Source organism: Plecotus auritus (genome assembly GCF_963455305.1).
Source record: "Plecotus auritus genome assembly, chromosome: 5".
NCBI classification, from domain to species: domain Eukaryota; kingdom Metazoa; phylum Chordata; class Mammalia; order Chiroptera; family Vespertilionidae; genus Plecotus; species Plecotus auritus.
In genome coordinates, this window is record NC_137776.1 from 76,275,008 (window position 1) to 76,289,260 (window position 14,253).

Here is a 14,253-nt window from a genome sequence, read left to right on the forward strand (position 1 = left end):
TATTATCCTAGCATGAGTTTTCAGCCACTTTCAACAACCTTATCTATCCAAAATATGACACAGTAGGGCATTGGTAGATTTGGCTTTGGTCCAGTTTACTCTCTAACTTAGCCTTTGCCACACTACTGTTCCACATTTTATCCATAGATTAGGATTTCTAATCAATCAGTGATTTTCTAATATATCTCTAAGGGGTGGGTTGAGGTTGGAACTGGGGCAGAGGAGGACTATTCTACTTAGTCCCACACTTACCTATTCTTATTCCTGGTATTACCTACAACACATTTGAAAATGCTTATAATATGTTTCAATCACCTCTGTTTTTATTCTAGTAGCATAATTATAATTGAAGAAATGTGAGAAAACCAGATACTAAATCCATATAAATGGATCTGTTCTTCTGTATATCTTCCCCAAAGGCAAAGTACTTTTCCAAGGCTACAGCTTTCATTAGACTGTCTCACAAACACTTTCCTAATACATATGTATGTGGAATATCATAACTTATATTTAGTATTGAGGGTCACCTCTGCAAACACATTTCCAAGTGTCTGGGAATCACCAGCAGAAAGGCCCAGAAAGTTTTAAAGCAATAGAAATATGTCTTTACCAAATACATGTTGCTTTGTTTACTTCAGAGACTGGAGAGCAGTGTCATTGAGAGAGGCTGTTTATAGAACAGTCTATTTTTCAAAATAAGTGTACTATAATTTGCATTGTCTGCTTTATAAACCCTCACATTCATTAGCAGGAATATTCTTTAGGTATTAAATATTCAAATAGCCTATTTGAATTTTATTGTGAATAATTTAAAACTATATAGGTGAGAGAAGTTAGAGGACTGAATTGTATTAAACCAATATCCCTAATATATACAGAGAGAACACATTATTTGATGTGACAAGGCAGACAAAGGAGGCAAGAAATTAGAAAAGGATGGACAAAGGATGCCTTCAGCCTATTAATAATCTAAAGAAGAATCCTAAATAATTTATAAATTTTAAGAGTTATTTTACATACATTTAAATGTCCCAACATGAATTACTGCATGAGGGAGGGACACATGACTATTGTTTGGACACTTTATCGGTATGAGTATTCAAAATACAGCCTCATTTAATAGATTCCCAGGTAGGGTCAGCTCAAATCTGCTATGCATTGTAAAATATGCTGGATGGAATAACTTTATTTTTTTCCTCCCCTTCAAAGTTTCATTGGTGGATGAACTTTATGAAAGATAATGAAATATTTACTGAAAATATAAATTTTGAACATTTCATAATAATATTTGGAAATTTTGGCTATCCTTATTGTTCCTGCCATTTCTTGATGTTTTGATTCATTTTGAAAAAGGATTTTGGACCCCGTGACCTGAAATTTTATTTGCAGCATTGTTACCATTAAGTGGGGTTGTATTAAAAAGTAGGCAGGAGAAATGTTCTTGGAGGCATAAGTTTAAATGGAACATTTTGTAGCCTGTTACAGATGGTTCAGAGAAAATAATTATTTAAAATAAAATATTCTGCAAATAACACTAGAGGGAATGCATAATTACTGAAAAAGAAGTAATTCTGTTGGCCCTACATTTACATAATGCACACTGACTTATGATGGAGTATATGCAGCTAAAGCTACAGGCTCAGCAGTCATTCTCTGGAAATTAGTACACTGTGGCCACTTTCCCACCTACCCACTCTTTTTGGTTACTCTTCATAAAATAAAAATGATTATTCACCCACCCCCTAACCACTGTCATGAAACTTCCACTTTCCTTGCCATGTTAAACCACTTCTTTCATCATCATTTCCCAGCCTACACTGTTTTTGTAGTCTTTGTTTAATCTCATCTCATTTTATCAAGGCTAATAGGTTTTCTTCCTTTCATTACTTCCTTTCTGTTTTCATGCTCTACTCTTTTAATTCACATTCTAGTATCTCTACAAATCTTGTTGTATATTATCATTCTAGAAAGATATTTGAGAAAATTGTTAATATCAAAGTCTCTCAGAACAGAGGATTCAGCCAAAACCGGTTTGGCTCAGTGGATAGAGCGTCGGCCTGTGGACTGAAAGGTCCCAGGTTCGATTCCGGTCAAGGGCATGTACCTTGGTTGCAGGCACATCCCCAGTGGGAGGTGTGCAGGAGGCAGCTGATCGATGTTTCTCTCTCATCGATGTTTCTAGCTCTCTATCCCTCTCCCTTCCTCTCTGTGACATATCAATAAAATATATTTAAAAAAATACAATAAGAACAGAGGATTCATAAGCATCCTGACCCATTTCCCCGAAGCCAGGTGTTTTAGTCAGGCTATATAGTTTGCACCATATTGCCAAGGAAATGGGTTTCATTGGTGGTTTTTGACCAGAGAAGAAATATGTGAGCTGGAAAAAAAATGGAAGTCTTAACTGGAGGGAGTTCCAGCTATCCCATATTTGCCTCCTTTCCATGCTCTGTATGCTAGAAGGCTGAATCTGTGGACTGTATCACCAGGTTCTTTCACCTTCTGGCCTCAAGCTGGATTTAATCTATGGAAAGCATTAGCAGGAGATGAGATGGTGGATGAAGGAAGAAGTCAGAATATTTATTCATCCACTTTCCTCCATGTACAACCACAGTGGGTTAGCATTGGCTGAGTTCCTCCAACTTAACAGGGGTCCTCAAACTTTTTAATCAGGGGGCCAGTTCACTGTCCCTCAGACGGTTGGAGGACCGGACTATAGTTTAAAAAAAAAACTATGAACAAATTCCTATGCACACTGTGGGCCCAGGACGAGTCGGCTGCTAAGCAGGACAGGCAGTGGCACCCGGCGGGCTAGATAAATGTCCTCGGCTGGCCGCATGTGGCCCGCGGGCCGTATTTGAGGATGCTTGCTCCAACAAATGGTGTCTGTTCTTGGGGGGTGGCTCTTTTTCTTAAACTGCAGCTTTCACCAGCTTCTCGTAACAGACCTAGGAAAAAGCAAGTCACCTACCCAGGCCCAAACCTCTGTAAATAATTAAGAGAAAAATAATATGACCAATTGTTTTATCTAGGACTGTCTTTTTCAATTAAATTAGATTAAATTACCATTTAATAATGTGTTCTCTGTTTAATATAGGATCCTTGACCAATACAAAAGGGATTGAAAGAGATTAAAAACTAATGAGAAAAGTTAAAATAATTTTGTAATATTTCGGGTGTGAGGGAATATGTGCTTTTACTCAGGGTAATGACACCAACAATAAAAAGATTCATGCAATAGGCCTTCCTTCCCCTGGCTGCCAGCAACGGTTTTCCTCTGGCACCCGGGATCCAGGCCTTTGCTCTGGTCACACCTTCACTCCGGCCAGAGCCTTCATTGTTAGCTCCAGCCGGAGCCTTCAGTCTTCTCCACTCTGGCTGGAGCGCTGCTCCTGTAGCTCCCTCCACCCCCCACCCTCCCCCTCTTAGCAGGCATCCCGCCCTGCCCAGCTGCTCCTCTGCACCTGCATATGCAAATTAACCCTCCATATTTGTTGGGTTAATTTGCATACTCACTCCTGATTGGCTGACAGGTGTCATGGAGGTATAGTCAATTTGCATATTTCTCTCTTATTAGTGTAGATGCTTGTTAATTTTAAAGTTTTAGGAGATTAAATTTCCAATCCTAGTAGGTTGTACAGTGAGGACAGGTTGACCTTAAGGATCATTGGATCATGCTATTTCTTCCCAATAAAATATATAAATTCTTTATAATTAAAAAAAATTAGTACTGGGCTATTGGTGTATTTTTTAAATCCTCAACCCAGGATATGTTTATTGATTTTTTTTAGAGAGCCAGGAAGGGGGAGAGAGAGAGGAGGAGGAGAAAGAGAGAGAGAGAGGGAGGAGAAGGAGAAAGAGAGAGAGAGAGAGAGAGAGAGAGAGAGAGAGAGAGAGAGAAAGAGAGATCCATGTGAGAGTGACATATCAATGTGAGAGAGAAACCTCCATCAGTTGCCTCCCTTTTGCTTCCCAAGCATGATCAGAGCTGCATCCTAGGTATGTGTCCTGACTGGGAATCAAACCTGCAACCTTGTGATATACCAGACAACACTCCAACCAACTGAGCCACTTGGTGCATTTTGTTCTTAAGTATTTAAGCTAAATTAGTTTGAAATATAAAATTGAAATATTATATTTAGGAATATACTTCTTTGGCATGATAAATGCTATCAAAAAGGAAAAGAAATGAGTATTGTAATAAAGTATCTCTAGCTGTGAAGCAACAGTTAAGCTGAACGCAGATTCCACAATTCTCCATTTTCTATTTGTCATAATTACTAGGAACCTTAGCAGAATAGCAACTGACTTGGCTAAAAGGGAAAATCCACACAAAAAAAGCTTTCTTTGATTTCTATTTTGTCAAATATCAACTCTTTTCTTCTGGTAGAGATAGCCAGTGGGAGCCTAGTGCTTGAGTTGAATGCTGGAAATAGGACAGTAAATGATGCTGTTATACAGAACAGAAGCCGAACTATAGAAAGTAGCTTTAAAATAGGCTTTAAATGTATAATAACTACCTGTTAAACTGCAGCCCCCATAATAGTTCTGTTACTTCTGTGTGTGTGTGTGTGTGTGTATGTGTGTGTTTTGTCTGTGTGTCTACTGAATACCTGTAAATGAAATGTTTCCTATTTTTTTTTCACATCTCTTTTTTTATTAAGCAAAGACAATCTTATGTACAATAAGTGGGCATATTATTTTTCTCTTAAAAGCGATAGCCGTTATCATTTAGAGAGAACGTTGACTACTTTGTTTATAAACCCATTATCTCATTATCAGTAAGTTAGTTAAATGTTCTTCTCGTGCCATAACATTTCCCATATATACTTTGTTAGTTCTACTAACTGCCAAATTACATTGCACCACATTTTTCTTGTTGCTCTTTTACTTATATATGTGTATATATGTATGTAATATTTACAAATATAAATGTATTATATACTTTATGTATTATATGTATATTTGTTACATATACACAGGTACCTAACACAGGCATACATATATACATATATATCAATAAGTAAAGAGACAAAAAAAATAAATAATTTTATTTTTCTCATTCTGAATCGGGAAAGTTTCTTATACCAAGATATATGATGCTTTGGCTCAGGACATCTTATTTACTCTCAGTGTGGGTTGAATTCTTCATATGTTTATGGAAAACACGGATTCATTTATTTATCCTGATCATCTTCTAGCAGTTAGTATGTAGTAATTTTTTTTTCACAGAAGCTTAAGCAGATAGTTAATTACTCTTGTGAAGAGATTTAGGTTCTAAAGAGGGAATGGAATCATACTGCCAAGTTCTGAGCTGAATTCCTAAAAAAGATAATATGTAAACATGTTTGTTTGTTTTGACTTCTTTTGTGTATTTTTTTAAATTTTTGTTGGCATTAGTTGTGGTATTAAAGGAAGTTGTCACCATCTCTCAGACAGTAGTTTGTGGAGACAGTATAACATTAAATATATGAGACTAGATTTCTTCTTGCTAACATAAGTTGGTGTTTTTATTGTGTTTTTGTTTTTTTTAGAAGGAATGCTTTAGTGGTTATGTTAGATGCTGTTTGGGAAATAAACATGTTTGCCAAATGAGAAGGCATGCAGTGGGCTCATAAAACTACTACAGATAGTCCTATTCTTTATTGCTAATATCAAACAAGGAATTAAATAAAACAGATGGTCACTTTTGGCAAAGGGACTAATTTTCTTCACTTTCACTCGACTTTACTTCATGCTCTGCACATTCACCTATGTGTCATCCTTCTGAAACTTAAATGTGAGGTTTAGGTCCAAATTCCTTGTTTTACGAAACCAAAGAATGGATTCGCAGACAAAATTGGTTAAGGGAAGCAAAGTTTATTGAGCGAAGCCAGTCCTGAAAAAGGTGCAGCTGGGGTTCCAGGAGAGTAAAACGTAGGCCAGTTTCAGAGTTTCCGTTCCATGTTGCAACTAGCTGGGTGTAGTTCAGTATCAAAGCTAATTAAAGTCTTACGCTATGTGTGGAGTCCCACATGTCCATAAGCACATCCACTGGAACCTCCTAGCAGCCAGATGAGAAAGAAAGAGCATGCTTTTTTGTCTAAGGGTAGATAGATGCCTTGCTCGCTTTTGATTGGTCCTTTCAAAGAATTCTGCCTTAGCAACATCCTTGGGATTGGTTATACACCTCACTGTTTTGTGATTAGTTATCTGCAACCTGCATTACGTAGTAATATCCATCCATTTTAAAGCCATGTTACCCATGCACCCTTTTTTCCCAGCCCAGTTGGATCTAGTTCTAGGTCACTTTGTGTTTTTTCTCAGAACAGAACATAGTCAGCAGGCTGTGTACTCTGCCCACGTCTGCAGCTTTCCACTTCCCAGCCCCCATGGTCCTATCCCTCTCTACCTAGCCTCTTCTATCTACTCACTTCTTCTAAAGTAAGAATTAAATTTACAAACTCCATAAATTAATATTGATTATCTGATAACAGTGGGTTTCTGGTGGGTGATCATTACAAGTTTAGAGGTTATAAACTTCCCCAGTGCTTATATTGTCCCATGTCTAAAAATTATACACTGTGTAATTTCAATCAAGTAATTAAATAGAATTATTTTACATGGATATTATTCAATTAATCTAATTGCTCTATATACTTGAAATTGTTTGCTAAGGCTACCATAATGAAGTACCACAAACCGGGTGGCTTAAATAATGGTGTTAGAGCCAGCAGGAGCACTGCTCAGTACTGCTCTGAGTTGTTCTCAGTCCATATATTCTCAGTTCTTCCCAACTTCACCAGGGCTGGTTCTTCCTCAAACCCTGCCCACTGTACTAACTGTTGGGAACTTAGTCCAAGTTCCTCCTTCATCCTCTGCTCACTAGTTACAGGTGTTGGGTCCCAGCCCCTCTGCCTAGGGCTGGACCTCCTTGGAGGCAGAAGCCAGTGGCCATAAAGCCATCAGACAAGACAATTCTTCATAGCAAAGTCCATAGAGACAGGCAACCAGACACTAGCTGGTGAATACATGTCTTTCTCACATAGTACCATTAATCTCTGTAACCACAGCTATTATCTGAGCAGCTGCATACTGCCCCTTAGACTTGCCACTTCACATTGTAGCGGTCCCTAAGCTCTCTGGCTCAGCAGCTTCTCCTGTCTCCCCTGCCCAGCACACTGGCTGGTTAACATGGTAGCTGTCTCTGAGCTCTCTATGAGCTCTTAGCCGTACATCGTAGCAGTATCAGCTCTCAGCTCTGAACTCTTCTCTCTCCTGCACACATAGGAGCTACATTCTCTGTGCTTATTGCCTCTGCTTCTCTGAGCTCTCTCTAACCTCTGCTCTGCCCAACTGCTCTCTCTCTAGCAGACTAGCTGGTCAGTAACGTATATTACTCCAGAGACAAAGAAGGCTAGTTGCCAAGATGACACCAATTATATTTTGGCTACAGAAGGGCACAGTATACCGTGTGTCCTTGCACCCGTTCATGGTATCTTGGCATTGGGCACCCTGATTAGGCTCATGTTCAGAGTGGCCTTGGCCATTCTGGTGTATTGACAATAAGGCCTCTGTACTCCCATTGGCCTTGACTATCTGGGACCCTGGTGTGGTTCCCACAAGTGGAAATTTATTTCCTCACATTTCTGAAGGCTGGAGTCCAAAATGAAGGTGTTGGCAGGTTTATTTTCTGCTGAGGCCTCTCCTTGGCTTAATATGTCCTCACATGGCCTTTTTTTTTTTTTTTTTTTTTTTTTTTTTTGTATGTGCACAGCCCTGGTGTCTCCATCTTATAAGGATACCAGTCATATTGGATTAGAACCCCACTCTTATGACCTCACTTAACCTGTTACTTTTAAAAGGCCCTGTATCCAAATACAGTCATGATGGGGAATAGGACTTCAATATATGCATTTTGTGGGGACACAATTCATCTGTAACCACAGTTTACCCAACCAAGTTGGCTTTTTAAAGGCAGCACTAGTAAGTAAAATGGCAAAGAACTCAGAAGCCAGAGTATCTCATTTAGATTTAAATACCAGCATCTTCATTAACTATTTCCCTCCCCTCTGTTGTCAAGTTACTTAAGTTTTTCCAGATTTCAGCTTTCCCATCTGCAAAGTCTACTATTGCACAATAGAGTTGTGGTACTAAATACAATGAGTGTATAAAATGGTCATTCTACTGTAGGGTTTCTCAACTGCAGAACTATAGATATCTGGGCTTGATAATTTTTCTTCTTTGACACTGGAATTGCCTCTCCCATTGTTGAGAACATCTGGCCTACTTCCTGGCACCCAAGTGCTTATTAAATGTGAACTACAGTTACTTACTGAATATTTAAAAGACTATGGTATTTTTGAGATGCTAATAGGCAAATTCTTACAATAACCACTTGTTGGAAAAGAAGTCAGTTGAATCTCTGGTGAACTGAGAATTTTTAAAGTAATGATTAATTTTTTGGATGCATATTGAATGTAATGTTGCAATTGCTTCTTTACATCTAAGGAAATATGAATTTAATGTTTCTGAGACTTTCAACTTTTTCTGGAAATTTTTATTTTATTTTGAAAATTTCCAAACATACAGAAGTTGAAAGATTGTTATAATGATCACCCATCACCAAGATTCATACAATGGTTCACATTTGCCACATTTGTTTTATCTTCCCAAAATAATTCATACAGCCAAAGGGAGAAAGTGGGAATAGTTTGTATAAATAATTCAAACATGATTTATTCTGGTCATGCCCTTCTCTTCATTTTTCTGTCCAATCCCACTTATCATTTTAGTGATGGGCTCCCTGTGTATAGGACTACACAGATAATTTAGTCTGAGTATTTGTATCATATGTGCACATCTAGATTCTTCTGAAGTTTTACATATTTTATATGCATAATATCTGTTCTAAGGTGGACTTCTGGCCAGAACCTACATATTGGTAATAGTCAGTGGCTTAAATTGTCACCTATTTGGAAGAGTCTCATTGTATTTCTTTTATTTCTGTTTTTTCTAAGTCATAGTGAAGTCTCTGATTACATTTGTCCCATCAGAATAAAAATAACAAATCAGTAGATTTAAAATTTCTACTTCTAGATAGCAATATAAATTATTTCAACATTTTAAAAGTAAAGCCTGTGAAACACTCAACATTTATGTTATAAATTTTGATAGCTTTCAGTTGCTACTGAGTCTGAAATATGTCAAACATACTTAGTCATTAAAAATAATTTATAAAAACATACCTATTACTTGATTTACAGTATCATTTTTCATTAATAACATTTTCTCAGAGTTTCTAAAATTAGACCTAAAAATAAATACAGATGCATATATTGGAATGTGTGTGCAAATTTGGGAATTTCTTTATTATTTAACCTCCAACCACCAAAAGAATTTATTATATCTCGTTTACCTGATAGGACCCTGGAATTGCTTGAAAGAAAAATGCATGTCTGTAATGCTCATTCTACTGTTTACATTTAAACCCAGTCTTATAATGAGGTATAATTATTAAACAATTTTAACCTGCAGCTAAACAATTTTATGGCTGTTAAATTTGCATAATACATTGTTATCCGTCACACTTATTTTTCTCCATTTCTATCCCATCTCATTTTGCAAGTAAAAATACTCATAAAATCTCAGTGACTAAAATGGTTTATGGTAGTCTTATAGTCACTCTATCTATAGGTAGATGAAAATTTCATCCTGGATATATAATTTAGTCAATTTAAACATGGGAGAAAGCAATACAATGACCTGTAGATTTAAGGATTTAAGTTAGAATTAGCTATATATATATATATATATATATATATATATATATATATATATATATATATAGTTTTTAAATGTTGGATGTTACTTGTTTCTGGCGAAGCAGCCATTATTTGTGAGCAGGATTGCATTCATTTTCTTCCCAGTGGTTGAACCAAGCTAAATCTGAGCAAAGCACACTGCTGTGCCAGATCCTGCGTTCTCTTAACCGGTAATAAAGAACCTTGCCAGCCTGACAGGTTGTCACAGCAATTATTCACATGAAGTTCTGTAGCAGTTGTGTCTGTCAGCCCATGTAGTATTGAATATTTTAACTGGCAGTCTTCCAAGACTGAACATTAATCTTACCATCTCCTATTACAGTCCCTAATCAAGACATTCCAGGGGTGATTGCACTAACATTGTTTGAAGACTACATCTACTGGACTGATGGGAAAACCAAGTCACTCAGCCGTGCCCATAAAACCTCGGGAGCAGACAGACTCTCACTGATTAACTCATGGCATGCCATCACAGATATCCAGGTGTATCATTCTTATAGACAACCCGATGGTAATTATTCTTTCCATGATTTCCATAAATGCATCGACATCTTTTAGTAACATTCCATTTTTGTTTCTTCCAAGGTTAAGTGTAAATTTATTTTTGAGAAACATTGTGAGATTTTATTATTTAGCATAATTGTATAGAATGAATTCAGTTAATATAAAGCACTACTGTTAAGGAATATAATTGGAAGCTCAATAATAGTACAAATAGTTATTGATTTGTTGAATCATATTAAGCAGAAATGACAATAATACAAGTAGTTGAAGAAGTGGACACTGAATTCTTGAAATAATTTATTTACAAAATAGTTATAGGATTCTTAGTTTCTGGAATGCTGGGTAAAAGGAATTATATTTAAATAGCTTGAGGATTGTAAAAATGAGAAATATATTGTTTTCTTAATCATATGTCTAATGGGAATTCTATCAGTTGTTATTAAATAAAGTATTATGTTTCTTAAAACACAAAATTGGTCTAAAAACAAAGCGACTACACTGTAAGTTATAGATCATTATTACATTGTTTTATTTTACATTAATATTTCTAAACATATGTATGTCTTCATCCAAAATGCTTCTAGTTTCTGCTGTTGTTTTTTTCTGAGGGACAATGATTTTTTTCTACTAAAATGCTTGTTTTTGTGGAAATGTATCCTTAAATTATTTAATGATAAAAATTAATGCCATTGGACAATAATAGAGTTTGTAACTAAATAAAATTATGTTTATAATCAATGTGTTCTTCGTTACAAAGTTCTATTCAATTTCAAATTATGAAGCTTAAATGTCTTATTTCAAATATTATATTATATTATTGGTCTTGATTATTCTGTTTATTTTTGTTGTTGTTTCTTTCTCATTTGTAGTCTCCAAACATCTCTGTATGATAAATAATGGAGGTTGCAGTCATCTCTGCCTTTTAGCCCCTGGAAGGACTCATTCCTGTGCATGTCCCACCAACTTCTATCTTGCAGTTGATAATAGGACTTGCTTATCCAACTGCACAGCCAGTCAGGTGAGTGGAGGTCTTGAAATCAATTCATAGGTTCCTATGGGCAAGCTGTTATAAAGGCTTTAAATGAACTTTTATTCATGTAAATACTTTTCAAAACATCATTTTTTTTGTTTTACATAACAACTAATCATTCCATACATCATAGAGTTACAGAATAAAGGAAAAGCAATTACAATATAATTTTTCAAATCATGAGTGGGAGTAGCAGAATCATCTGAGGAGATGTGATGTATTTAAGGAAAGCAAGGTCATTGAGGCATAGGATGAAAACTAAGTTATGTGCAGCTTAAAAAAACAAACAAGACTCTTAGATGATCTGCTATGTATCACCATATCCACCTCTCTCCCATTCCTCAGTTGATGTGATATGGAAAAAATGAATTGTGTCAAAAGTGATTTATAGATTTTTTCAAATTAAAAGTTATATAATCTAAATATTTTTTTTCTGAAATCTTTTTTTCTTCAAAATGTTGTCATGTGCCATTAATATATCCCAGAATTAAAATTTCTGCTTAATGATAGATGCATGGACTTGATTTTATTATTTAAAATTTTGGGCAACAGTCATATGACTATAAAATTTGGTTTTGTTATATTTGAGTCAGTATCTTGTTTCAGATACAATTCTCAAAGAAACTATGTCATTTGGTTTTTTGTGTGTGTTTTTAAAAGTTTTTATTTTTATTGATTTCAGAGAGGAAAGGAGAAGGAGATAGAAACATCAGTGATAAGAGAGAGTCATTGATCATATGCCTCCTGAACTCCCCACACTGGGTGGGGGTGGAGCCCACAACTCAGGCATTTGCCTTGACCTGGAAATCAGACCTTGGCCTCCTGGTTAATAGGTCGACACTCAACCACTGAGTCACACTGGTTGAGCTGTAATTTGTTTTTAGAAATGACTAACTTGGCCTGGCCAGTGTGACCTATGTTTTTGACTAGACATCAAAACCTCCTGATGGCAGTCTACATGATTGCATGCTTCCTCAAGTATATGCCAGGTGCACTAGAGGGCAAGAGTAATAACACTGACTATGCACCAGAAACTTTTCCAACTTAATCTTCATAACAGTGGCCTGCACAAATCATCAGTCTCATTTAAAAGAAGACAAGACTGCCAAAACTGGTTTGGCTCAGTGGATAGAGCGTCAGCCTGCGGACTGAAAGGTCCCAGGTTCGATTCCGGTCAAGGGCATGTAACTTGGTTGCGGGCACATCCCCAGTGGGAGGTGTGCAGGAGGCAGCTGGTCGATGTTTCTCTCTCATCGATGTTTCTGACTATCTATCCCTCTTCCTTCCTCTCTGTAAAAAATCAATAAAATATATTAAAAAAATAAAAAATAAAAGAAGACAAGACTGAGGGGCCAAGAAATTAAGTAACAAACCCTAGGTAATCCAGCCAATTTAAAGCAAAGTCAGGGTTACATTCACTAGAGGGCTGGTTTCATAGACTGTGCCTTTAACCACTACACACACTGCCTCCCTGGAACAGGGTCCATCTCTTCCCATTTGTACAGTTCTTTAATGTATGATGCTCATAGTCACAGCTGGAGAGGCAGGTTGAGCTTGTCTTAGCATCTCTATTTCAAAAACAAGCACACACTGAAAGAAATTCACTCTCTTCCACGATGTCACCGCTAGAACTGGAAAACCAACTAATTCAAAAGATAGAATTCTAATAATTTAGTCTTTTAAAAATATTTTATTGCTTTTTAAATATATATATATATTTATTGATTTCAGAGAGGAATGGAGATAGACAGATAGAAACATCAATTATGAGAGAGAATCATTGATTGGTTGCCTCCTGCATGTCCCCCACAGCAGAGGATCGAGCCCATAATCCGGGCATGTGCCCCTCGACATAATCGAACCTGGGACCCTTTAGTCTGCAGGCTGACGCTCTATCCACTGAGCCAAACAGGCTAGGGCTTTATTGTATTTTTTAAGAAAAAAGTTAATGAACATCAGCTAACATAATCCATTAGTGGTTATCCTTATAAACCTTGTGGTTTATGGAGCCATTTTGTCTCTGATTCTTTCAAATAAAGTCAGTTTATAGAAACAAATTTTAATCAGGTAGTCATTAAAGTGAAGTAAATAATCTAAGTATTTATGAATCAGACAATTAAGTTTTCAGATACAAATGTTGCAGTTTGAATTTATCTTACTAGGAAATTTTGATTTGTTATCATCTAACGATTGCAACCAATAATATACCTCCCAAATTATATTGTGTTTTAAAAAAATAAAGTAGGTAAGTCACACCAATAAGAATTCTGTTATGATTGAAAATAAACATATGAAAATCTATATAAATATTAAACCAATTTTATAGCAATAACAACTTCAAATATTAAATTTAAATCATTTAAATTAGAAAATAAAAAGTAATTTAAAAATGGCTTTACTTATCTTTTAAGTGGAGACTCTTTTTGTTTGTTTTTAAAATATATTTTTATTGATTTTAGAGAGGAAGTGAGAGAGATAGAAACATAAATGATGAGAATCGTTGATCAGCTGCCTCCTGCACACCCCCTACTGGGGATCGAACTCACAACCCAGGCATGAGGCCTTGACCAAAATTGAACCCAGGACCCTTCAGACCCCAAGCTGACGCTCTATCCACTGAGGCAAAACAGCTAGGTTGAGACATTTCCTGTTTTAACTGAACTTCACTATATGTGGGATTTGCATTTTATTCCTGTATCTGTTTAATAGACATGTATTTAGCAGTTTATTTACATCTTCTTTTTGTGAGTGATAATTGCAGTCTGCAATTTACTTTATAAAGATACTAGAGGCCCGGTGCATGATATTCATGCATGGGTAGGGTCCCTAGGCCTGGCCGGTGATCACGGCCCATCGGGGCCTTCCTTCGCTGGCTGCCAGCTGCCAGCAGGGGCCTTCCTTCATTCTGCGCCACCT

At 36.4% G+C, this 14,253-nt stretch overlaps 1 protein-coding gene across 2 annotated transcripts in view; it reads left to right on the forward strand.

Moving 5' to 3' along the window:
- The window catches only part of LRP1B (LDL receptor related protein 1B), a 1,782,191-nt gene that overhangs the window by 1,563,072 nt on the left and 204,866 nt on the right, over positions 1–14,253 (forward strand). For both annotated transcript variants that reach the window (XM_080670835.1, XM_080670834.1), the window contains exons 61-62: positions 10,126–10,314; positions 11,177–11,325. In XM_080670835.1, coding sequence (XP_080526961.1) covers positions 10,126–10,314; positions 11,177–11,325 — 338 coding nt within the window. The remainder of the gene's footprint in view (positions 1–10,125; positions 10,315–11,176; positions 11,326–14,253) is intronic.